The sequence below is a fragment of the Mustelus asterias genome, chromosome 6 (genome assembly GCF_964213995.1).
Source record: "Mustelus asterias chromosome 6, sMusAst1.hap1.1, whole genome shotgun sequence".
Taxonomy (NCBI): Eukaryota; Metazoa; Chordata; class Chondrichthyes; order Carcharhiniformes; family Triakidae; genus Mustelus; species Mustelus asterias.
This window is the reverse complement of record NC_135806.1, coordinates 26,182,624-26,208,543: the sequence shown is the minus strand read 5'-3', so window position 1 is coordinate 26,208,543 and position 25,920 is coordinate 26,182,624. Positions and strand designations below refer to the sequence as shown.

Below are 25,920 nucleotides of genomic sequence, written 5' to 3'. Positions count from 1 at the left end.
ATATCTTTAACCTTCCGTAGCGTATTGTTCCAAGAAACTATTGCAAAACACATTTCTGCACCCTCTTCTTCCAGACTACCATTGCCCATTTGATTTGTCCAGTCGATGTGAAGATTGAAGTCTGCTAGAGTTATGACATTGCCTTTGTTACAAGCTCTAATTATTTCTTGCTTAATGCTCTGCTCAGCCGAATACACTACTGCAGAGGTCTATAAACTACTTCAACCAGCATTTTCTGACTTTTATTCCTAATTCCCACCAGATTGATTTTGTTCTCTGATCTTCTGAGCCAAGATCCTTTCTTACTACTTTCCCATGTCATCCTTTACCATCTCGGCTGTTAATAAGCAGTCCTCGAGTTTACGACACAGTTGGTTTTGTGAAATGCATCTTAATTTGAAACTTAACTCTGAACCAATTTTTCCAATAAGAACAATGCTCTTAATGGGGTATTGGTTCCTGAACCAAGGCCCATTACCGTATTTTCACCAAAAAACCCAGAATTCTGTACTTGTATAGAAGAGTAATACTGCAACATTAATGTATTAATGTTGTAAATAGCAATCACATTGACATACACAATCACAAAAGCTAAAAACACACAAAGAACTATAGTACTGTACACTGAGTCAAAGGGTGGGCGGCTCAGAATGTATGAATGTTTGAGCTTATAATGCAGAGCGAGCGTCGTAAAGTGGAAATCGATGTTAGAAAGTCAATTTATAAACCTAGTGAGTGTTGAATGTCTTTTTCTAAATGGAGGCCGGTCACCAGTGGAGTGCCCCAGGGATCTGTTCTGGGACCCTTGCTGTTTGGCATTTTCATAAATGACCTGGATGAGGAAGTGGAGGGATGGGTTGGTAAGTTTGCCGACGACATGAAGGTTGGTGGGGTTGTGGATAGTCTGGAGGGATGTCAGAAGTTACAGAGGGACATAGATAGGATGCAAGACTGGGCGGACAAGTGGCAGATGGACTTCAACCCAGATAAATGCGTCGTGGTCCATTTTGGCAGGTCAAATGGGATGAAGAAGTACAATATAAAGGGAAAGACTCTTAGTGCTGTAGAGGATCAGAAGGACCTTGGGGTCCGGGTCCATAGGACTCTAAAATCGGCCCCGCAGGTGGAGGAGGTGGTTAAGAAGGCGTATGGTATGCTGGCCTTTATCAATCGAGGGATTGAGTTTAGGAGTCCGGGGATAATGATGCAGCTATATAAGACCCTCGTCAGACCCCACTTGGAGTACTGTGCTCAGTTCTGGTCGCCTCACTATAGGAAGGATGTGGAAAAGATTGAAAGGGTGCAGAGGCGATTTACAAGGATGTTGCCTGGATTGAGTGGCATGCCTTATGAGGATAGGCTGAGGGAGCTCGGTCTTTTCTCCTTGGAGAGACGTAGGATGAGAGGGGACCTAATAGAGGTATATAAGATGTTGAGAGGCATAGATCGGGTGGACTCTCAGAGGCTTTTTCCCAGGGTGGAAATGTCTGCTACGAGAGGACACAGGTTTAAGGTGCTGGGGGGGTAGGTACAGGGGAAATGTTAGGGGGAAGTTATTCACACAGAGGGTGGTGGGCGAGTGGAATCGGCTACCGTCAGTGGTGTTGGAGGCAAACTCAATAGGGTCTTTTAAGAAACTCCTGGATGAGTACATGGGACTTAATAGGATGGAGGGTGAGAGGTAGGCCTAAAAGGTCGGGATATGTTCGGCACAACTTGTGGGGCCGAAGGGCCTGTTTTGTGCTGTCGTTTTCTATGTTAACTTGAATGTTGTAAAGTCAAGGACTGCCCATACTCCCTTTCAATACAAGATGTAATTTTCAAAATATTTATTCCCCAACCGTGGCCACCTTATGACCATGTCTCTGTAATGATGGTTAGATTGAAACAATTTGGCCGGAATTTTACCGCCTCGCCTGCCTGTGGCTCGTAAGCTCTTGCTCAAGGCCAACGGAGAATGTCGTTTTGCGAGACTCGCCTGCCCCGATTCCGGGGCGGGCATGCCGGTAAAGTTCCAGCATTTATCTCTATTTGTGCTCCTAGTTCATCTATTCAGAACCAAGCTTTGTTCATTCATGTAAGAGCCTTTAATTTTTAACTCCTTGCACGGATCTTACTCCACTTGCTACATTGCTCTATGGCGTCAACTTTTTCTTGTTAAATTTGTTGATCACCTTTCACTTGAGTCAGTCTACTCTCTGGCCTTTTTAATTTAAAGTCCCTTGTCAGAGCAGTTAAGGGTCAACCAAATTGCCAAGGGTCTGGACTTGCTTGTAGACCACACTGGGTAAGACTGGGTTCAAGCTACTACCAAGCTACTACCAACACAGGGTGAACAATAAAGGAGCAATAACCTTTTGAGTTGATCACCTGTGCCTTACTCCTGATCACTTTGGATGTATGGTACATGGGTTGAGGAGGGTCCAGCGATTGCAATTTGAAGTAAGTCCAGAACTAGGTAGGTTTTCTTTTCCTAGAGAACAGTTGCCTGCTCGTGTGATGATACTGATTCGCTGAATTCCTCCAAAGTAGGGCTTGATTCGTTTCTTTTGCCTGTAGTGGAGATCTCCTGGCCTAAGAGCTTGATACAGTTTAATTGGTGATCTCCTGCACTGGTTATGATTATCTTCCAGATTTCACCAGTGCCCCCCCACCTCAATTGACCTGGATTTTTAATTTTGGTTTTGTTTTTCCCAGGCTTGTTTTTGTACTCTACCTCTATTTATAAAACCAAGCGTGTGTTATTTCTTAAACAGCCCTAAATATTTTTTGTGACTTTTATAGCATTGAACAGTTTCATAAATTCCCTGCCCCCTTCCAAACACAATCAAATTGATGTGGACATAACCCTTTCCTCTGGAGGATGTGCTGTACTTGCAGGACAGAAAATGGGAGTGCAGTGTGTAACTATGCACAGAAACTATTATTTCTGTGTTGTGTTTCCTCACTGCATGACAATATTCCTTGACCTCAATTAAGAATACGACTTTCAGGTTTGGTCTCATTGCATTGTGTATAATATTGAGGCTTTGGAAAGTGTGCAGAGGAGAGTCACCAGTATAATTCCTAATTTTAAAGCATCTTGCCCTAAGTCGAACTATCTGTTTATTAATGGCCTTTTCTTCTCTGCGTGAAGCTCTGAGCAAAGTCTGCAGTCCTGAAAATCGATCCTGGTGCGAGGAGGCGGGTAGCTTGGGGCAGGGTGGGGAACTGAAGCTTGGGGGAAAGTGGATTTTTTTCAACTGCTGATCTTTCTCTTTTCTTAGAGTGTGATCAACAAAAACATAAAGTGTAAAGAAGTAGAGGAAGATGGGAAAAATGTAACATTTGCACAGAAGTATAGCCAACAGATCAGGCACTTTGGTAAGTAGACAGCAGAACAAGTGGAGTGCACAGTGAAATACTAACTGATTATTTATAAAATAATATGTTGTTCAAAATGAGCTGGGAGTGTGGTACAGTGCAGCCTCCCCTGAACTGGCAATGTGTTCATGCTCCAGGTTCTATAGAAAGTCTAGAAGTAAATTTCTAATGTGGCAATAGAAACAAATAATTCGAGAGTTAACTGCGCATTTACCAAATAATGTGCAAAGTAAGCACCAAGAAGCATTGTCCACTTTGTAAATGTGGAAAGAAATGCAAGTCAACAATCAACGAAAGTTAACTGTTTCGAGCTGTGCTGTGTGAAGTTTGATTCTCTCTCTTACCCCTGCATGTTAAATTAGTAACAGAACAATGGAATAATGTACTCGTCGTAAGTTGCATCTCATAAAAATATTAACTTTTAAACATTTAACAAATTATTTGTACTGTACTTTGGGGTTTGTATTTTGTACTTTTTGTTGCCTGCATTGGTCCCCAGTCCACAGACATGTCAATTTTAAAACTCTCATCCTCTTGCTCAAATCCTTATGTGGATATGCCTTTCCCTGTCACCAGCTCCAGCAGTACAAGCCTCAGAACTCTGCCGCTCCCCCACTTTGACCTGTTGTGCATACCTGACGTCCTTTTCTTTTCCACTGACAGCATCGGGCATCCATGTCCTAAGCTCTGGAATTCTCTTCCCAAACCACTTCTCCTCTCTATCCATTTCTTCCCTAAGATTTCCCTGAAATCTTCCTCTTTGACCAGGCATTTAACATTTGACCAGAAATCTCCTTGACTCCTACTTAAGTCAAAGGTAATAGCAGTTAAAAATATGCGCAAAAATTGCTTTCTGGTGGGCTTGTGAACACACAAGTTGATCTTGAACCCCTGTTTGACCAATTTGTTTTATAGTTCACATTGGTGTACTCTAATGTTACAGGGCCCATAGATTACAATCTGTTCATCAATCACAGAATTCTCTTTTCCACTCCCTACCCTTCTACAATATACAGTCATCCAGTGTAGTTATGACCAATTTGCAAAACTAACCTCAACTGTGAATTGTGATCATCCTAATGACAAACTTCAGGGCATTGCAGTGTAAAATTAGACATGATCCAGAGGCCAGGATAGTTTGACCATTTGAATGTGGTTTTAAAAAAAATAACCATTTTAAAAGTTAATGTCAGTAAAACCATAACCATGTCCCTTTAGGGAAGGAAACTTCCCATCTTTACTCCAATAAGTCCAGTGCCGACACTTAACTGCCCAGCAAGCCATTCAGTTGGATCACCACCAGGGATGGGCAATAAATTTTGACTGTACTATTTTATCGTAGTGTGAATTTATCTTCAGGAATATTCAGCATTTTGGAAAATGAAGCAATTGTATTGAAAATAGTCGAACTGTGAAACCTGATTAATTAATTTATTCATTTATGGGATGTGGGCGTCACTTGCCAGCATTTATTGTCCATCCCTAGTTGCCTTTCAGAAGGTGGTGGTGAGCTATCTTTTTGAACTGCTGCAGTTACTGAGGTGTAGGTACACCCACAGTGCTGTTAGGGAGTTCCAGGATTATGACCCAGCGATAGTGACGGGACGATGATATATTTCCAAGTCAGGGTGGTGAGTGACTTGAAGGGGAACCTCCAGGTGCTGGTTCCCAGGTATCTGTTACTCCTGTCCTTCGAGATGCTAGTGGTCGTGGGTTTGGAAGGTACTGCCTAAGAAACCTTGGTGAGTTCCTGCAGTACATCTTGTAGATGGTGTACACGGCTGCCACTGTTCGTCGATGGTGGAGGGATTGAATGTTTGTGCAAGGGTTAGAAATCAAGCTTTGTCCTGGGTGGTGTCAAGCTTCTTGTGTTGTTGGAGATGCACTTATCCAGGAAGGGGGAGAGTATTCTGTTACACTCCTTCCTGACTTGTGCCTTGTAGATGGTGGACAATCTTTGGAGGGTTAGGAGGTGACTTACTTGCCTCAGGGTTCCCAGCCTTTGATCTGCTCTGGGAGCCACAGTATTTGTATGGTGAGTCCAGTTCAGTCTCTGGTCAGTGGTAGCCCCCAGGGTGTTGATAGTGGGGGATTCATTGATGGTTATACCATTGAGTGTCAAGGGGTGAAGGGTTAGATCCTCCCTTGTTCGAGATGGTCACTGACTGGCACTTGTCTAGACTGAATGTTACTTGCCACTTCTCAACCCAAGCCTAGATATTGTCCAGGTCTTACTGAATTTGAACATGAACTGCCTCAGTATCAGAAATTGCCAATGGTGGTGAACATTGTACAGTTATCTGTTAAAAGCCCCACTTTTGACTTTTTGATGGAAGAAAGGTCATTGATGAAGCAGCTGAAGATGGTTGGGTCTAGGACACTACTCTGAGGAACTCTTGCAATGATGACTTGGAGTGATTGACTTCCAGCCACCACGATCCTCTTCCTTTGTCAGGTACGACTCCCAACCAGTGGTGCGTTATCCCCCTCATTCCCATTGATTCCAGTTTTGCTAGGGCTCCTTGATGCCACACTCAGTCAAATGCTGCCTTGATGTCAAGGGCTGTCACTCTCACCTCTGGCTTTCAGCTCTTTTGTCCAAGTTTTAACCAAGGCTGTAATGAGATCAGGAGCTGAGTGACCCTGGTGGAATCCAAATTGAGCATCCATGAACCGGTTATTGCTGAGTAAGTGCTGCTTGATAGCACAATTCATGATCCTTTCCATCACTTTACTGATCGAGAATAGACTGATGGGGCAGTAATTGGCTGGATTGTATTTGTTCTGTTTCTTGTGTGCATTACATACCTGGGCAATTTTCCACATTGCTGGGTAGATGCCAATATTGTAGCTGTATTGTAGTTTGTCTAGGGGCACCGCGAGTTCTGGAGCACAAGTCCATTGCAGTATTCAGAGCCTTCAGTCATTCTCTGATATCACGTGGAGTGAATCGAATTAGCTGGAGACTGATATCTGTGATGCTGGGGATCTCTGAAGGAGGCAGAGATGGATCATCCACGCGGCACTTCTGGCTGAAGATTACTGCGAATGTTTCAGCCTTATCTTATGCACTGATTTGCTGGGCTTCTCCATTATTGAGAATGGGGATATTTGTGGAGCCTCCTCTTCCAGTGAGTTGTTTAATTATCCATCACCATTCACGGCTTAATGTGGCAGGAGTGCAGAGCTTAGATCTGATCTGTTGGTTGTGGAATTGCTTAGCTCTGTCTATTTCTTGCTGCTTATGCACCTAAGTAATCCTGTTATAGAATAGAAACCCTACAGTGCAGAAGGAGGCCATTCGGCCCATCGAGTCTGCACCGACCACAATCCCACCCAGGCCCTACCCCCACGTGTTGTAGCTTCACCAGGTTGATGTCTCATTTGATGCCTGGTGCTGCTCCTGGTGGGGAGGCGCAGTGGTTAGCACTGCTGCCTTACAGTGCCAGGAACCTGGGTTCGATTCCTGGCTTGGGACATTGTCGTTCGGAGTCTGCACGTTCTCCCTGTGTCTACGTGGGTTTCCTCTGGGCACTCCGGTTTCCTCCCACAGTCCAAAGATTTGCAGGTTAGGTGCATTGGCCATGCTCAATTGCCCCTTAGTATTCCAAGATGCGTAGATTAGTAGGGTCAATATATGGGTTACAGGGATAGGACCTGGGTGGAATTGTTGTCGGTGCAGGCTTGATGGGCTAAACGGCCTCCTTCTGCACTAGGGATTCTATGATGAGCATTCCCTCCTGCACTTACCATCGAATCAGGGTTGCTTCCTTGGCTTGGTGATAATGGTAGAGTGGCAGATATGCCAGGTCATGAGGTTTCAGTTGGTGGTCGAGTACAATTCTGCTGCTGCTGGTGGCCCACATGGTTGCCGAGCTCTGAGCTGCTAGACCTGTTCAAAGTCTATCACATTTAGCACAGTGATAGTGCCACACAACACGATGGAGGGTATCCTCAATGTAAAGACAGGATTTCGTCTTCATAAGGACTGTGTGGTGGTCACTCCCACCGATACTGTCATGGATAGATGCATCTGCGGCAGGCAGTTGGTGAGGATGAGGACATGTATGTTTTTCCCTCTTGTTGTTCCCCTCACCACCTGTTGCAGTCCCAGTCTAGCAGCTTGTCCTTTAGGACCTGGCCAGCTCGGTCTCTGGTGGTACTACCGAGCCACTCTTGGTGATGGACGTTGAAGTCTCCCACTCGGAGTAAATTTAGCATTCTTGTCACCTTCAGTGCTTCCTCCAAGTGGTAATCAACACGGAGGAATACTGATTCATCAACTGAGGGGTACAGTACGTGGTAATCAACAGGAGGTTTCCTTGCCCGTGATTGATCTGGTACCATGAGACTTCATGATGATGTTGAGGACTCCCAGGGCGACTCCCTCCCAACTGTATACCACGGTGCCGCCGCCACCTCTGCTGGTACACCCAGGAATGGTAATGGTGGTGTCTGGGACATTATCTGTAAGGTACGATTCTGTGAGTATGACTATGTCAGGATGTTGCTTGGCTAGTCTGTGGGACAGTTCTCCCAATTTAGGCACAAGCCCCTAGATGTTAGTAAGGAGAACTTTGCAGGGTTAATAGGGCTGGGTCTGCCACTGCCATTTCTGGTGACTAGGTCGATGCTGGGCGGCCTGGTTTCGTTTGTTTGTATTTTCTTTGTAGCAGTTGAATACAACTGAGTGGCTTGGTAAGCCATTCCCGAGGGAATTAAGAGTCAACCACATTGCTGTGGGTCCGAAGTCAGATGTAGGCCAGACAAGATAAGGATGGCAGATTTCCTTCCCTAAAGGACATTAATGAACCAGATGGGTTTTTATAGTAGTCAAACAATGGTTTCATGGTCATCATTAGACTTCTACTTGCAGTTGTTTTATTGAGTTATAAATTCCACCATCCTCCATGGCAGGGTTTCAACTCCAGTCCCCAGAGGATTATCCTGGATCACGCCTCCCCGTAATTATACTTCCATTCCCCCATTACTGTATAATAATGTGATGGGAAGGATTTACCACCGCAAAATCAAATATTTGGCTTGTGTTATGCCATAGTTTTTAAATTTGAGAATCAGTTCTCTAAATCCTTTTCTTTATTTCTTGATGTAGGTATGTTGAAACGATGGGTTGATAGTCAGAGATATTTGTCGGACCACCCTCATCTCGTTTGTCAAGAGACTGCAAACTACCTAATAAAATGGTGTTATCATTTAAAAGAGGAGGAGGTAGGTCAAAGACAAAAAGTAACAAAATTTAGTTTGGACCCATGTTTCCCTGGGCTTTACTTATTTTTGTACAGTGTGAGTTTGTGACTAATTTTTGTCAGTAATTTTTAACAGTGAAGCAAAATAAAATACTGCATATGCTGGAGAGATGATCAAAATCCAAAAATGCTGGAAACATTCAGGAGGTCAGGGAACGTCTGTGGAGAGAGAAACAGACTTGATGAAATTTCATCGACTGAGCAATTGTTCAGGAACGTTTGTCCCTTTTCAGAAGTTTTGCAGTAATAACTAACACTCAGTTTTAAGTGTTTCAAATTGAGCTGCTATGTTAACTTGTTTGTGGTAATGGACATTTGATTTCCAGTCTGCATGGTTGATTGTTGATTATTTATGATGTGGTTGGTGTATGGAAGAACTGTTGTCTAAATAAGTTTTGATCTCTGATGACCAATGTACTTGAGAATAAATATGAATTCAGGCAATGTATCTAGTGTGAAATTTCATGATGGTCGCTTTGAAGGAGGAACAGAGACAGAGGTCTCCGGGCTTGACTTGCATGTTGATTTTCTTTCAGTAACTTCATACTGTTTATATGTAATCCCTATGAATCCCTTGTGAAATGAAAATTGAAGCAATGTCTTAAAAATGACTTCTTCTGATTCCCATTTACCTCCTTCCACTGAAGGTTTTATAGGGTTTCATGTGATTGAGAGTTCATCATGTTCCAGATTACAGAATTGTGGCATTATGTTTTAGTTCATTACATATTCTAGAAAAAAGGCAAATTATTTTTCTGAACATGGTAAAATTAATTCTTTTATCTCTCGGTCAACTTTGAGAACAAAAGCTAAGTTGTCTTTGATAGTTTGTGCCAGATTTTCATCTGGCATTGGATCAGAAGAGAAAATACCATGTATTATGTCATCACTCTTTCCTAGCTATTACAGGTACTCTGTTTTGCCAAGGGATGGTGAAAGCATAATAACTTTCAAAAGGGAATTTAAAAAAAAATTGATTTCTGGGACATGGGTATCGCTGGCTGGCCAGCATTTATTGCCCATCCCTAGCTGCCTATGGAGGGTAGTTGAGAGTCAACCACTTTGCTGTGGCTCTGGAGTCACAGTAGGCCAGACTGGGTAAGGACGGCAGATTTCCTTCCCTAAAGGACATTAGTGAACCAGATGGGTTTTTCCAACAATCAACAATGGTTTTACGGTCATCAGTAGATTCTTAATTCCAGATATTGAATTCAAATTCCACCATCTGCCATGGCGGGATTTGAACCTGGGTCCCCAGACTATTGGCTGAGTTTCTGGATTAATGGTCTAGCAATAATACCACTAGGCCATCCCCTCCTCAATTGAATATAAACATTAAAATAATGGGTTATGGGGAGAGTAACTAGTCTCACAATACCAGGTTAAAGTCCAACAGGTGAGTGATTCACCTGATGAAGGAGCAGCGCTCCAAAAGCTTGTGCTACCAAATAAACCTGTTGGACTTTAACCTGGTGTTAAGACTACTTACTGTGTCTACCCCAGTCCAACGCTGGCAACTCCACACTATGGGGAGAGAGCAGGGGAAGGAGACCATGTGGATTAATTTCTTCAATTTGGTAGATGCACAATGGACTGAGTGGCCTCCTGTGCTGTGTGATTCTACGAATATATCTGTTGACATCCTGTGCAATTCAGTGGGATGGGTGAGTAGATGCAGAGCAGGAACAAAAGGACATTTAATGAGAGCATTAAGAGGATGCTGTACGAAAACTGTTGAACTATTAGCAAAGAAAATTCATTTTTGGAAGAAAATTCCAAAGGGCTGAGGTGTAGTGGGTGAAAGATCAGCATGTGTTGGTGGAGCAAATGGAGCAGTGAAGTGGAGTCAGGAGGGTGGCTGAAGATGGGCAGTCTCACTCATGGTGCACATGCTACCCACTTATCTGGTGGCCTGCAAACTGACAATGTTACTAGTGTGTGGCCACTGCTGTACATTAGCAGCTACAAGGAGTAGCAGCTACAAGGAGCGACAGCTGATAGCTGGGTGAGTGTTGCGAACCAGGTGCCATTATCATTCCATTCGCTGAACTATGGTCGGGACAACCTCTGACACACACTCTTCAGGAGGGTGCTGCAATTATTCACTTATACAAAGGAAATGGATCTGTGTGTAACAACCTCTGAGGGATCCCACTGTTCGTGATAGCTGGTAAGCTTCTTGCAAAGGGTCGACCCAACTGACTAGTTAGTCATGTAGCAGAATGTGCACTGACAGAAATTCAAAGTAAGTTCATGAAAGGCAATTTGCAACATGACCATCACCATTCTGCAAACACAACAGATAGGGGCTCTGATAGAGCAGTTTCATGCTGATGGCCAGAGTCACTGACTGTGGTGAATACACTGATCCCTTTGACAATACAAGCAGGTGTGTGTCTGGCACGTGCACTCTTCAATATATTCTTGGCTGCCATGCTTTCTGGGGCATTGGGTGGTCCATCCAAATCAGAACAGATTTCAGTTGTCTCAACCAGAGACAACTGAAATCTTCAACTAAGGTATTGGAGATGATGATGTGGGAATTGCTGTTTGACCATAAAATATAGGAGTGGAATTAGGCTATTCGGCCCATCAAGTCTGCTCTCCCATTCTTTCATGGCTGATATGTTTCTCAACCTCATTCTCCTGTCTTATCTCTGTAAATAAGACCATAAGATATAAGAGCGGAATTAGGATTATTGCTGATGTCACACTGCACATCGCCTTCAAAGGATCATGAAATGTCTTTCAAAAGCAACTGATCGCTGTTATGCTAACCATCAGTTTAAGGGAAATGGAGATACTCTGGTAACCACCACCAAATTCTGACTACACCCACCTACTATAAGTATCAATGGCACAATCCTGAAGGCTGTAGTTAACTTCACCCACCTCAGAAGCAGAATCTCCAGAACTGTCTGCATTATAGTCAGGTGGCAAATAAAATGCCAGAGCGAGCTCAGCATTTGCCTGTTTAACCCAAGATACTGCAGAGGAAACAAGGTGTCAAACTGGCAATAAAACTAGCTATGCACAAAGCTGTGGTAATACATACCCTTTCTATGCCTGAGACATAGACCACAAACCCCAGACACATTCAGAAGTTGGACAGGTTTCACACGAGATGCATTTGGAACATTGTGGGCGTCAAATGGGAAATAAAAGTGCCCAAAAATAAGGTATATCCAAAGAGCATAAACATCTAAAATTGAAGCATTTGACATCAGAGTCCAGCTCAGATGAAGTGGACATGTACGTATGACTGACAATAATATCCCTAAGGAGTCATGTATTCACAACTTAAACATGGACACTGCCTGGGAAGTACGCTAAGATTCAGGTTCGAGGGATCCTTGAAAGGGAACCCCTCAAAGCGTGGCATGTCCACCATGAGCTAGGAGAATAATGCACATGAAAGAGCTACCGGAGGACCCATTTCCCGTAATGCTGGCGTTTCCTTTGAACAGAAGAGAATGCAGGCAGCTAAGGAGAAAAGGCAAGCGAGATAAACTGAGCTATCCCACTGAAATCAGACATGTCGTCCCTGTCTGCACTGGAAAACTGTGCATACCTGCACTTAAGCTCCATAGCTACGTTATAATGCGCAGCAGATGATAATACTAGACTTGTGCTCCAGAACTAGCTGTGCCGATAGTCAAGCTGTTCCAGTACAGCTACCACACTGGTATCTACTCAGCAATGTAGAAAATTTCCCAGGCATGTCCTGTCCTTGAAAAGCAGGTGGCATGGTGGTTAGCACTGCTGTCTCACAGCACCAGGGACTTGGGTTCAATTCATGGCTTGGGTCACTGTTTGTGCGGAGTTTGCACCTTCTCCCTGTGTCTGCGTGGGTTTCCTCCAGGTGCTCCGGTTTCCTTCCACAGTCCGAACGACGTGCTAGTTAGGTGCATTGGCCATACTAAATTCTCCCTCTGTACACGAACAGGCACCGGAGTGTGGCAACTGGGGGATTTTCACAGTAACTTCATTGCAATGTTAATGCAAGCCGACTTGTGACACTAATAAATCAGTTGAAAACTCAAATTGAACCCAGCCAGTTACCACCAGTCTACTCTCAATCATCAGCAAAGTTATGGAAGTTGCTATCAAGCCGTGTTTACGCAGCTATAACCTGCTCACAGATGCTCAGTTTGGATTCTGCTGGAGTCACTGAGCTCCTGACCCCATCACACCATTGGTGCAAACATAAATTCTGAATTCAAGAGGTGAGAGTGACTGCCCTTGACCCTGAGGCATTTGACCGAGAGTGGCATTAACCAACCCTCACAAAATTTAAGTCAGTGCGAAGCAGGAGGAAAGCTCCCCAGTAGTTGGGAGTCATACAAAAAAAAGTTGTTGTTGGAGATCAATCATCTCTGTCTCAGGACATCGTTGTAGGAGTTCCTCAGGGGAGTGTCCAAGACCTGACAATCTTCAGATACTTCATCAATGACTTTTCTCCAGCATTCGGTCAGAAGTAGGGATACTCACTGCATGATTTACAGTACCACTCATGACTCGTAGATGCTGAAGTAGTCCATGCCAATATGCAGCATGACCTGGCATCCCATCCCATCCACCACCTTCAACATTCACTCCTTCCACCACCGATGCACAGTAGCAGTAATATTACCACTCACCAAGACTCCTTTGATAGCTCCTTCCAAGCCTGTAAATCTCTTCCATTTGGAAGGACAAGTTCAGCAGATGCATGTGAACAGCACCCAAGCCACATTCCATCCTGACTTGGAACTATCTTGCTGTTCTGTCACTGTCGCTGGGTCAAAACCTGGAACTCCTTTCCTAACCTCACTGTGAGTGTACCTATACCATATGGTCTGCAGTGGCAAGAAGGCAGTTCACCACCACCACCTCAAACGCATCAAGGAATGGGCAATAAATGCTGGCTTAGCCAGTGACTCCTGCATCCTATTAATGAATTTAAAAAAAACACTGCATACGCAAGAAATCGTTATCTTGGTTAATGAAGGGAAACCGAAGGGGAGTCAGTAAAATGTGTGTGATGGGACTGTGCAGGATTTCCCATACTGGCTCATATAAGGCCTGGGAGATCTTGGGAGTGGGGGTGTGCACGGGAAAAGGAAGAAAATTTTGTAATTTACAGTGAGCCAAAGGTAAGAATTGTGTTGATGGTTGAAAATCTTGTTGAAACACAACTCTTCATTTTTCTGTAGGGTTAAAATGAAATCTCTTTACAAACTGCTGTAAGTACTGGACTTGTTTAGATATGTTTCACTTGGGTAAGAATATTATCCTAATTCGATACCCAGAAGAGTAGATGAATGCAAATAGGACCTTGTGGCCAAAGGGAATGACCTCCCAAGAGCAGATTCAGCTAAACCCCCCTCGCATTTTGCATGGCCTGTTTAAGATGGATACCAATGGAAATATGTTTGCTTAACTGAAGAATGGCTTGTGACACAGTGGGATCCAAAGGCAAGAAACACTCTCTGTAAATGGTGGAGATTAAAAAATGATGAATAAAGCGGAGCTGTCATTGGTAAACCAGCTTCTGTCCTTGCACAATGAATGTGCAGCAAACTTAATCAAACCTGGGCTGCAGGAGGTCTTACTTTGTCTGGTGATGCATGTCCTTTGGGTAGAAAAGGAATGGAAGGGTTTAATGTATAACTTCATCCCCTTCCCACCCCCCCCAAAATAAACTAGTTCACTTGAGGTGTTTTGTAATATACCTCCTCGCTTTATTTACAGAAACAAGCACTGATGGAACAGGTGGCGCACCAGGCTGTTGTTATGCAGTTCATTATAGAACTGGGCAGAAGTCTTCAGGAGGATCCTCGCGGCTGCTTCAGACAATTTTTTGAGAAAGCAAAAGTAAGAATGTAAAATAGGGGGGTGGGGGAGAAAGAATTGTCATTCTAGAGCTCCCCTCAATAAATAGCGGAGGGCCTCCCCATAATATTCAACCTAAGTCTTGTATGTGTTTTGTCTAAGTGTTGTATTAAATTACCATTTGTGGGAGTACTGCCTGCCTGCTTGTTTCAATATATAGTGCAGTGTAACTTTGCATCCTCAAAACCTGTGGGAGCAAGAAGCACCTTCTTGTTGAATTTGTTCGTTTCTTTCTTCCACTTAATTCTTGCTATGGCAGGAATAACTTAATCCCCCTGACTGGTAGAGATTTTTCAGTAAGTTATGGAGAGAGTTTTGCTGAGGTTACTCAGTATTAAGGCTTTCAGAGTACATGTTAATATGAACTGCACACTATGTTGGAAGGAGTGGGCTTCACATGCCAAATTAAATTTCTTAACCTTAGAACACCACAGTAGGAACTTGTTCAACCTATTGATCTGTGTTGGTTCTAAGTCTATTCCCATTGCACAATCTATGTGCCTTAAAGATGCAATGATGAGTCCTTTCCTTTACCAGCCAAGGCATGGAATAGAAGAGCAGGGAGGTTATTCTGGAACTACATAAAACATTTGTTCAGCCACAACTTGTGTAGTGTGTGCAGTTCTGTTCACCTTATTACAGAAAGGATATAATTACACTAATGAGGGGGGTGAAGAAGAGATTTACGAGGAGGTTTCCAGGACTGGAAATGAGGAAAGATTGGGTAGGCTGGGGTTGTTCTCTGTGGAACAGAGAAGGCTGAGGGGAGAGTTGATTGAGATGTACAAGAAGGCAGTGACTTAGGGACATGTATTTAACAGGATTGGTATACCTAAAAGGGTGGCAGAAGCAAAAGGTATCTGGATATGCACCTCAAGTACCATTAACCTGCTGGACCAACCGGCCAAATGCTGGAAAGTGGTTCATTTTTTTGGCTGACGCAGACATGATGGGCCAAGTGGCCTCCTCCTGTGCTGTAAACTTCCTATGATTCAATTACGTCTGCCTCAATCTACACACCTAGTAAGATTTTTAAGAGTGGGTGGATAGGGGTGGAAATGAGCTCAGTTTGGTTCTCCAGTAATTAATTTAGTTCAGTTAAGGATAAACTTCACATTACGTTTTCTATTTCTCATCAACTCTTCTCCTCCCCCTCCTCTCCCCACACATCTCCCCACAAAGGTAGCTGAAGAAGGTTACATGGAAGCATTTAACACCGAACTAGCAGAGTTTATCCAACGGGTCCGAGAATTTGCAGAAGCCAAAACTACAGAAACAGTAACGATACATAATGTGGCTCAGCACCTAAATCATTTGGATGTTCATCGTTTGCCTCCTATGGAAGTGTTTGAATCTTTACCCCAGGTAAGCAACTTGGGGGAAAAGTATGCTAATTTTCTTCTACCCAGGATGCAGGTTAAAAATGTAATGTTTGTGAGCTATGTGTGGTTTGCTTCTGCGAGTGATGTTTTGCTTCAATAAACCTAATGTTCAGGGTTGCAGCATTCAAAGTGAGTATTCCAGGCCATTTGCATCATTTTACTGAAACACTCCTGTCATCCAACTTTTTCATTTAGTTTCTTCTCAGGCCTCTGCCTCCTTCTATGGTTTGTCTGTGTTTTTTTACCATCGTGCCTTCCTTACTCCCTTATAGTTTTGTCGTGTCTTGGCTGATGATTCCATTTTTCTTGTACCAGCCATGTGGCTTCATCCATTATCTTTTTTTTCTACTTAGAAAGCAATTCTTCCTGGTGAAGGAAGTTAATATATTTAATCGAGTTACCTCTGTTGTTACTGACCACCTTCACTTGACATTGTTTTGGTGCACAGTGCCAAGGCTGTTTCTTTGATGCTCAGATATTTCCTTCAAGTCCATTGCTTGTACTGCACTTCATGAGGCCATATTGTCTGGACAGGAAAACTTAACAGACCCAGGAAAAAATTCTGTGATCCTAACAGCCTCACCTACCTACAGCCTCCATCCCACTGTCCCAAACTGTTGGAAACTGGGATTGTGGTTATCAGCCTTGTAGTCACTTTGATTTGTATCTGCCTTATAGGAACTGAAACGGTGTTTCCAGTTGAAAGATGTCCACGTCCTCCAGAACATGCTTAGCAACATGAACCCTCAGGTACGTTTTTAAGGATGTCTATTCTTTTCAAGAATAGATATCCTTTTCAGAATTTATAAAAGGTCCTATTTTATTTCTGATTTTGTCTCATGGAATCCGTACAGTGCAGAAGGAGGCCATTCGGCCCATCAAGTCTGCTTCAACAACAATCCCACCAAGGTCCTATCCTCATGATCCCATGTATTTTACCCTGCTAATCCCCTTACACTAAGGGGCAATTTAGCTCAGCCAATCCACCTAACCCGCACATCTTTGGACTGTGGCAGGGACCCAGAGAAAATCCACGCAGACCCAGGGAGAACGTGCAAACTCCACACAGACAGTGACCCGAGGCTGGAAATGAACCCAGGTCCCTGGCGCTGAGAGGCAGCAGTGCTAACCACTCCTGCTTGCTTTCCATCATCTTAATAAAGGCTGTAGTATTTCCCATAGGTTAGGAGTGGAGCTGGCCCCGTTTGTCTGCTGTGGCTTTTGGTCACAAGGGAGGTTCCTTTCCTTCCCTATCGTTCCACAGTGGCAATTCCATTTTTATCTGTTGTGCCCAAGCATAATTAAGTAGTTTTCCTTTACATGACATAAAATAATTCCAAACACAGCCCTGAAGCATTAGGCTGCAGTGTGAAACAGTTCAGCCCTGGATCACTGTGCAAGTTGGGAATACCCTTAACTAACAATCTCCTTTGATTTATAATAAAACAGAAAATGCTGGAAAGCTCGGGTCAGGCAGCATCTGTCAAAAGAGAAACAGTGTTTCTGGTCGGTCACCTTTTTGTTGCCTATTCCTGGCTATTGATAGTACAGCATCTCTTTTAATATTTTGTTTTGGAAATTCTCATCTGTTCCAAATATGTATAAACATAATAGTGGTGTAATAAGAATGAGACGTCACTAATGGAAGCACTGTGTTAAAATATTTGCTATATTGTTTGTTAGTGGAGTTTATAGAGACTCCCTGTTAGCAGAAAAGCAGGGTATTTGGACACAAGCGGACCTGAGTATCGGCCTTTGGTGCATCATCTGTTGTGATGCTGTGCTTACTAACATGTAAAGTACACTCATGAACATATATTTTATAGTAGTTATGTCACCATAGGAAGTGAAGAAATTTCACATGTAGCAGCCATCTTAGTTAGTCAGCACTGTAAGCAGCAACAAGAAGTCTCCATTAAAATCTCTACACAGGCCCTTCAGCTTTGTTTGTATTAGTCTAGAAAGAGATAATACAACATCATCTGCTGGGATATGAGTTCATTTTGCCTCCATCTTGGGGATGAGCTGATATTGGCTATGCTATACTGAGCAGGGAAATTTGCAGTACTTACACGTGTTTTTATTAGATTTATATTAGAGTCTAGTTTTAAGAACCTTTAATTCAAAGCAGTCTCGTGTGCTGGCACTATATGTCGTGAAGTAACTGGACTCTGGTGTACATAATGGGTAAACACAGTAAGAAGTCTCACAACAGCAGGTTAAAGTCCAACAGGTTTATTTGGTAGCACAAGTCACTAGCTTTCGGAGCGCTGCTCCTTCATCAGGTAAGTGGGAGCTCTGTTCACAAACAGGGCATATAAAGACACAAACTCAATTTACAAAATAATGGTTGGAATGCGAGTCTTTACAGGTAATCAAGTCTTAAAGGTACAGCCATTGAGTGGAGAGAGTTAAGCACAGGTTAAAGAGATGTGTATTGTCTCCAGCCAGGACAGTTAGTGAGATTTTGCAAGCCCAGGCAAGTCGTGGGGGTTACAGATAGTGTGACATGAACCCAAGATCCCGGTTGAGGCCGTCCTCATGTGTGTGGAACTTGGCTATCAGTCTCTGCTCAGCGACTCTGCATTGTCGTGTGTCGTGAAGGCCGCCTTGGAGAATGCTTACCCGAAGATCAGAGGCCAAATGTCCGTGACCGCTGAAGTGTTCCCCAACAGGAAGAGAACACTCTTGCCTGGTGATTGTCGAACGGTGTTCATTCATCCGTTGTCATAGTGTCTGCATGGTCTCCCCAATGTACCATGCCTCGGGACATCCTTTCCTGCAGCGTATCAGGTAGACAACGTTGGCCGAGTTGCAAGTGTATGTACCGTGTACCTGGTGGCTGGTGTTCTCACGTGAGATGATGGCATCCGTGTTGATGGCACGTCTTGCAGAGGTTGCTGTGGCCGGGTTGTGTGGTGTCATGGTCCCTGTTCTCCTGAAGGCTGGGTAGTTTGCTGTGGACAATGGTCTGTTTGAGGTTGTGCGGTTGTTTGAAGGCAAGAAGTGGGGGTGTGGGGATGGCCTTGGCGAGATGTTCGTCTTCATCAATGACATGTTGAAGGCTCTGGAGAAGATGTTGTAGCTTCTCCGCTCCGGGGAAGTACTGGACGACGAAGGGTACTCTGTCCGCCCTGTCCCGTGTTTGTCTTCTGAGGAGGTTGATGCGGTTTTTCACTGTGGCACATCGGAACTGTCGATCAATGAGTCGAGCGCCATATCCTGTTCTTACGAGGACATCTTTCAGCGTCTGGAGGTGTCTGTTGCGATCCTGCTCACCTGAGCAGATCCTGTATGTACGGTGGGCTTGTCCGTAGGGGATGGCGTCTTTAATGTGTTTGGGGTGGAAGCTGGAGAAGTGGAGCATCGTGAGGTTATCTGTGGGCTTGCGATTCCATGAAGTGCTGAGGTGACCGTCCTTGGTGGAGATGCGTTTGTCCAAGAATGCAACCGATTCCGGAGAGTAGTCCATGGTGAGTCTGATGGTGGGATGGAACTTGTTGATGTCATCATATAGTTGTTTCAGTGATTGTTCACCATGAGTCCAAAGGAAGAATTTGTCATCGATGTTTCTAGTGTATAGCATCGGTTGAAGGTCCTGTGTGGTGAAGAGGTCTTGTTCGAACCTATGCATGAAGATGTTGGCATATTGAGGTGCGAATTTGGTCCCCATGGCTGTTCTGTGTGTCTGGATGAAGAACTGGTTGTTGAAGGTGAAGCCATTGTGGTCCAGGACGAAGCGGATGAGTTGTAAAATTGCATCTGGAGATTGGCAGTTGTCGGCATTGAGTACTGAGGCAGTTGCAGCAATGCCATCGTCGTGGGGGATGCTGGTGTAGAGTGCCGAGACATCCATTGTGACGAGGAGTGCTACTGGTTCAACTGCTCCATGTGTGCTGAGTTTCTGTAGGAAGTCCGTAGTGTCGCGACAAAAGCCGGGGGTTCTTTGTACAATGGGTTTCAGGATGTCCTCGACAAAGCTGGAGAGGTTGGAGGGCAGCCGGTGTACATAATGGGTGTCAGACCTCATCTTGAGTTGCCTGATGGAGGATGCAGAATAAAGGAGGAACACCTCAGTTCTGTTCAGTACCTTGTTTCTCAGCTTCCTTTCCATAAGGGAGAGGATATCAAAGAGTTAAGTTGCTTCACTTATGCTCCCATTGTGGGGTATGGTGGACAGGAGAGAGAAAGGAGAACTTAATTTATACAGTGCCTTTAATACCTTTAGAATGTGCCAAAGGATTTTGAAATTAATAAATCACCTTTTTGAAGTGTAGACACTGTTGATTTGCAAACATTGGCAGCTTCATTTGTTTCAAATTGCACTAACAGCAGTGTCTTTTGTTCTGGAACTTGTGTTGATTGAAGGATAGACAGTGGTTAGGAAACTGCTGGAATCCCCTGCTCTGGAGAAAATCCCATGGAATTGTTTCATAACCACACTGAACGGGCAGGTAGGAGTTTGGGTTGAACGGGCAGGTAGGAGTTTGGGTTGAATGGGCAGGTAGGGGTTTGGGTTGAACGGGCAGGTAGGGGTTTGGGTTGAACGGGCAGGTAGGGGTTTGGGTTGAACGGGCAGGTAGGGGTTTGGGTTGAACGGGCAGGTAGGGGTTTGGGTTGAACGGGCAGGTAGGGGTTTGGGTTGAACGGGCAGGTAGGGGTTTGGGTTGAACGGGCAGGTAGGGGTTTGGGTTGAACGGGCAGGTAGGGGTTTGGGTTGAACGGGCAGGTAGGGGTTTGGGTTGAACGGGCAGGTAGGGGTTTGGGTTGAACGGGCAGGTAGGGGTTTGGGTTGAACGGGCAGGTAGGGGTTTGGGTTGAACGGGCAGGTAGGGGTTTGGGTTGAACGGGCAGGTAGGGGTTTGGGTTGAACGGGCAGGTAGGGGTTTGGGTTGAACGGGCAGGTAGGGGTTTGGGTTGAACGGGCAGGTAGGGGTTTGGGTTGAACGGGCAGGTAGGGGTTTGGGTTGAACGGGCAGGTAGGGGTTTGGGTTGAACGGGCAGGTAGGGGTTTGGGTTGAACGGGCAGGTAGGGGTTTGGGTTGAACGGGCAGGTAGGGGTTTGGGTTGAACGGGCAGGTAGGGGTTTGGGTTGAACGGGCAGGTAGGGGTTTGGGTTGAACGGGCAGGTAGGGGTTTGGGTTGAACGGGCAGGTAGGGGTTTGGGTTGAACGGGCAGGTAGGGGTTTGGGTTGAACGGGCAGGTAGGGGTTTGGGTTGAACGGGCAGGTAGGGGTTTGGGTTGAACGGGCAGGTAGGGGTTTGGGTTGAACGGGCAGGTAGGGGTTTGGGTTGAACGGGCAGGTAGGGGTTTGGGTTGAACGGGCAGGTAGGGGTTTGGGTTGAACGGGCAGGTAGGGGTTTGGGTTGAACGGGCAGGTAGGGGTTTGGGTTGAACGGGCAGGTAGGGGTTTGGGTTGAACGGGCAGGTAGGGGTTTGGGTTGAACGGGCAGGTAGGGGTTTGGGTTGAACGGGCAGGTAGGGGTTTGGGTTGAACGGGCAGGTAGGGGTTTGGGTTGAACGGGCAGGTAGGGGTTTGGGTTGAACGGGCAGGTAGGGGTTTGGGTTGAACGGGCAGGTAGGGGTTTGGGTTGAACGGGCAGGTAGGGGTTTGGGTTGAACGGGCAGGTAGGGGTTTGGGTTGAACGGGCAGGTAGGGGTTTGGGTTGAACGGGCAGGTAGGGGTTTGGGTTGAACGGGCAGGTAGGGGTTTGGGTTGAACGGGCAGGTAGGGGTTTGGGCTGAACGGGCAGGTAGGGGTTTGGGCTGAACGGGCAGGTCGGGGTTTGGGCTGAACGGGCAGGTCGGGGTTTGGGCTGAACGGGCAGGTCGGGGTTTGGGTTGAACGGGCAGGTCGGGGTTTGGGTTGAACGGGCAGGTCGGGGTTTGGGTTGAACGGGCAGGTCGGGGTTTGGGTTGAACGGGCAGGTAGGGGTTTGTTTAAAATGTATTTATTATTGTCACAAGTAGGCTTGCATCAATACTGCTATGAAGTTATTGTGAAAATCCCCCAGTCACCACACTCCGGCATCGATTCAGGTACACTGAGGGAGAATTTAGCATGGTCAATGCACCTAACCTGCCCATGCTTTGGACTGTGGGAGGAAACCCATGCAGGCATGAGGAGAATGTGCAAACCCCACACAGACAGTGACCCAAGCTGAGAATCGAGCCCAGGTCCCTGACACTGAGGCATCAGTGCTAACCACTGTGCCTCCATGCTGCATGCAGGTAAGGGTTTGGGTTGCACAGGCGGGTAGCTGTTTGGGTTGAAGTTCCAGTTCATGGGATCTTAGACAACACATCACAATTAATGTCCGCCTACATTTGCGTTCTCACATGCCGAAGCTATAGTCTTCAGGTGAGGGTGCTACTTTTGAATCAAGTCTACTGTGGGGGGGGGGTTTAACTGCAATAATGTCAAAAGGACAGTAATTAACTGGCAGCCTATTTTGTGTCTCATCTGTTCACTTGGAAGTCAATATATTTGTGGGACTTGATTTGAAAGAAAATTAGTTGGAAGTGAGTAAAATTCCTGCTTTTTGTTAGTTTCATTCCATATAGTGATCATTCAGTCCAGGTTTTTGTGCCATTTTCTGGTTCTTTACCCTCGCTATAATGGCAACAGTAAACTTTCATTGTCGGTGAGTTTCACTGCATTTCTGTCCACCACAGGTTGCTGAACACTACTTGCAGCGCTGTATAGATGCAGGCTTAAGGATCTACAATACTAAAGAAGCCAAAGAAGAAAGAAACGAAGAACCTAAAATGGACCTATCTTAAATGTTTGGCAGTGACATCATTAGCTATTTGCATAAGAAAATGTCCCTACATTTGAAGAGCAAGCCTGCTGTTTTAGTATGTAACTGTTAACTTGCCTGTTTGAATGCTGCACTTTATTTGACAATTTATTTAGTTTATACGTTGGCAGTATGATTTGGATGCATCCAAATGCTGGCTGTTTTGAAAGTAGGTTTGCAGGTCACCATTTTTCCCCACCTTCCCTGTCTTGCATTGGCCACAATCTTCTAGTTTAATTTTGCTGAGGATCTGTTAGATTGCACAGTGTATTATGCTGATGTGCAGAATTTATCCTCCTCCACTACGGTGGTAATTAGGACTTGTATAGGTATCTCCTGGGTGACAAAGTTCCTGCCCTGTCAGAAATATTTACTTAGCTACAAATTAAGTTTCTCATGCATAAAATATAGAGAAGGGGGGGATGTGTGCTGGTGCCTTTGACTTTTGACAACATGGCCTACTTTTCTCCTTTTGATAATGTTAGCAATAAAATTGAGCATGAAACACATTTCCTCCCTCATACTGGCATTTCACCAATATTGGTGGAAAACACCTCAATATTCAAAGGGGGAGAAGTGTTGTCTCCACTTAAGGCAAATTCAGTTGCCCAAGTTCCCTTATCTCCTTTTGGTTTAAAAAAATGTTTACATTAGGCTTTGCATCTATTTCTTTAAGAAATGTTGTTTGAGACTCGGCTTTTGACTAAATGTAAAAAGTTGACCAGATGGGTGACATTGATTTCAAAACAACAGTGTTCCTCTTTACAGGCACATCATTTCAGCCTTCCTCCAAGAATGAATGGAGATCGAGTTATTTTGAGTATGACAGCCAGAGAGAATTTACCTCTGCACGCTGGAAAAGTATACCACTCAGTGGGGGAGGGGAAAGAACATGTGTGGTGTATATTTTTAAAAAAAGAACAACTTGCAGTAAAGCAAGTCCTGAGACAGATGGTTGTGGTATGTAGATGATGCAATAGAGGATTTACGCAGAGCAATTCACCCAGCCTGCCCTATCAGTATGCTTGCACACTTTCTCATTGACACTGCTGTGAAACCAGCTGCCCATCTTCCTCACCAAGTGAATCTCAATAACAGTAGCACTGACAAATTTGAGTAACCATTGTGCGTTGTTGAGGGGTCAGAATTTACTGATTTGGATTTCCAATTAACCTGCAAAATAGTGACGCTTTCAATCAAAATGGTATTTGTATTCTTTCATGTTTTGTTCATGAAGTTCTGTGCTGTTGAGTTACAAGTGCAGGAATTTGTGTGCAGTTTGCACATTCTCCCTGTGTCTGCGTGGGTTTCCTCCGGGTGCTCTGGTTTCCTCCCACACTCGAAAGATGCGTGGGTTAGGTTGTTTGGTCATGCTAAATTGACCCTTCATGTCAGGGGATGAGCAGGATAAATATGTGGGGTCACAGGGATAGGCCCTGGGTGGGATTGGTGTCGGTGCAGGCTTCATGGGCCAAATGGCCTCCTACACTCTAGGGATTCTATGATTCTAATTGACACGTTAGGAGACTGCTTTGCAAATTGCCCTTCATTTGGTGGGGGGGACAGGAAATGACTTGGTGTACTCTGAGTAAATGTGAAAAGATGCTCTGCAGAATGTTTGGACAGATTCAACTTTATTTCAGAGTGCCAAGGTTGGTACAGTACAATATAGTTTCCAATTAAATGTACTCTGATGAAGAGTAAGAGTGTGATGCCAGAGTGGGTGTAAGGTACAGTTTGAAAGACAGCCTTATTGTAAACTACCAGCCATTGATTTATTTGTGCAGATGTGGCAAATTTGAGATAATTAGAAATATTCAGGTCAACCAGCATCTGTTGAGGGTGATGGAGCTAATGTTTCATGTTGATGACCTCACATCAGAATGTAATCCAGTCTAATCCTTTACTATTTTGTTGCTTTCTCAATCTTGTATTAGTTAATTTAATCAGCATTTATTAACATACCTGCTTGTGGGCAAGTCATTTCTGCCAACTCACTTGCACACAAATCTATACAAGTAAAATGTGCACTTCTGAGTGCTGAGCAGCCATTTTGTTTTTGTACCAATTTACTTGTGCTTTTAAATAAAAACTTGGGTTTACAATTGGTATTTAAAATAACAAAAATAGTGTTAGTTGGTCCCTTCACCCCATTGTGGTATTCGATTTTGAAACTTGTCAGCTGCATTAGAAAAGCTTTGGGTAGGTGAACTTGGTCTGATAACTAGAAAATCTTTTCCGATAAAAACAGTATAATACAGTATATTTACTTTGTTTACTCATCAGTATATGTTGGAAATTAATTCAGAATGGTTTGTAATCAACACAAACATTGAGGGTGTATGCATAATATAAGGAATACTCTTTGGGTTGGTTTCAAATTGCATTTTTGCACAGTCAAAAATCTTGACTTGCTTATAAACGAGTCTGAATTAAAACGAGCAAAAGTTCAAAAATTAAGTCTCTAGTTGAATGTCAAGTTTGCTTTGAAGATTACAATTATTGTAATAAAATTGCCGCATTTTACTGTTTTGGCAGAAGTTTAATCCGTTTTGTGTAACAACTTGTGCTTTCACGGGGCGGGCGGGGTGGTGCAGAGCAAGTTACAAGATAGTGTGCACACAGACCCAATTTATTACTTTTGACCTTTTTTGCCTCAATTTTAAGCAGGGGTACCCAAATTACAGTTCAACCTGAAAAGATGTACATGATCATGATTGTACTGTGCTCAAGTACATCAAAAAGAGCCACCAAAAGGAAATCATTCATTAAATCAACTCTTAATTGTTGTATAATGTTACTATTGCAATGGAGCACTGGGTGGGTTTCTTTTTTGCTCTAATTCCAAAATTGCACCTCTGCTACTACAGCATGTGGTGAAGTGAGAGCCAGATTGGGAGATCAAGTCTGTTAAATAGGGCTTGAACCTATGACTGTAACTCATTAGAAAGTATGCCAAAGATACCTCTGCTCCGAGCCACTCATCTTTCCAAAATGGGGCCATAGATGAACACATTGGCGTGATAGATATTAAACAACTGACAGTTACTGAAACTGGAAAAATAATTGACAGTATTCAAATATTTAGTGCAAGATAAATACATACCCCAAAAGAACATAAGCTCCACTCATACAACCATATGGTAAGACAAAGTGTCTTATAAAGTGCCAAGCAGTGTTAATCCAATGAGAAATAAAGATACAAAAAAAATTGAGATTAGATGTGGATCTAC

General features: G+C 44.2%; 1 protein-coding gene across 1 annotated transcript in view; it reads left to right on the top strand.

Annotated features, from left to right (window-relative positions):
• The window catches only part of LOC144494792 (hsp90 co-chaperone Cdc37-like 1), a 36,147-nt gene extending 11,663 nt beyond the window's left edge, over positions 1–24,484 (top strand). Inside the window, exons 3-8 of the mRNA XM_078214140.1 lie at positions 3,267–3,363; positions 8,477–8,592; positions 14,364–14,486; positions 15,687–15,869; positions 16,565–16,636; positions 22,563–24,484. Of these exons, the coding sequence (XP_078070266.1) occupies positions 3,267–3,363; positions 8,477–8,592; positions 14,364–14,486; positions 15,687–15,869; positions 16,565–16,636; positions 22,563–22,670 (699 nt within the window). The 3' untranslated portion in view covers positions 22,671–24,484. The remainder of the gene's footprint in view (positions 1–3,266; positions 3,364–8,476; positions 8,593–14,363; positions 14,487–15,686; positions 15,870–16,564; positions 16,637–22,562) is intronic.
• Positions 24,485–25,920: the final 1,436 nt, after the last annotated feature.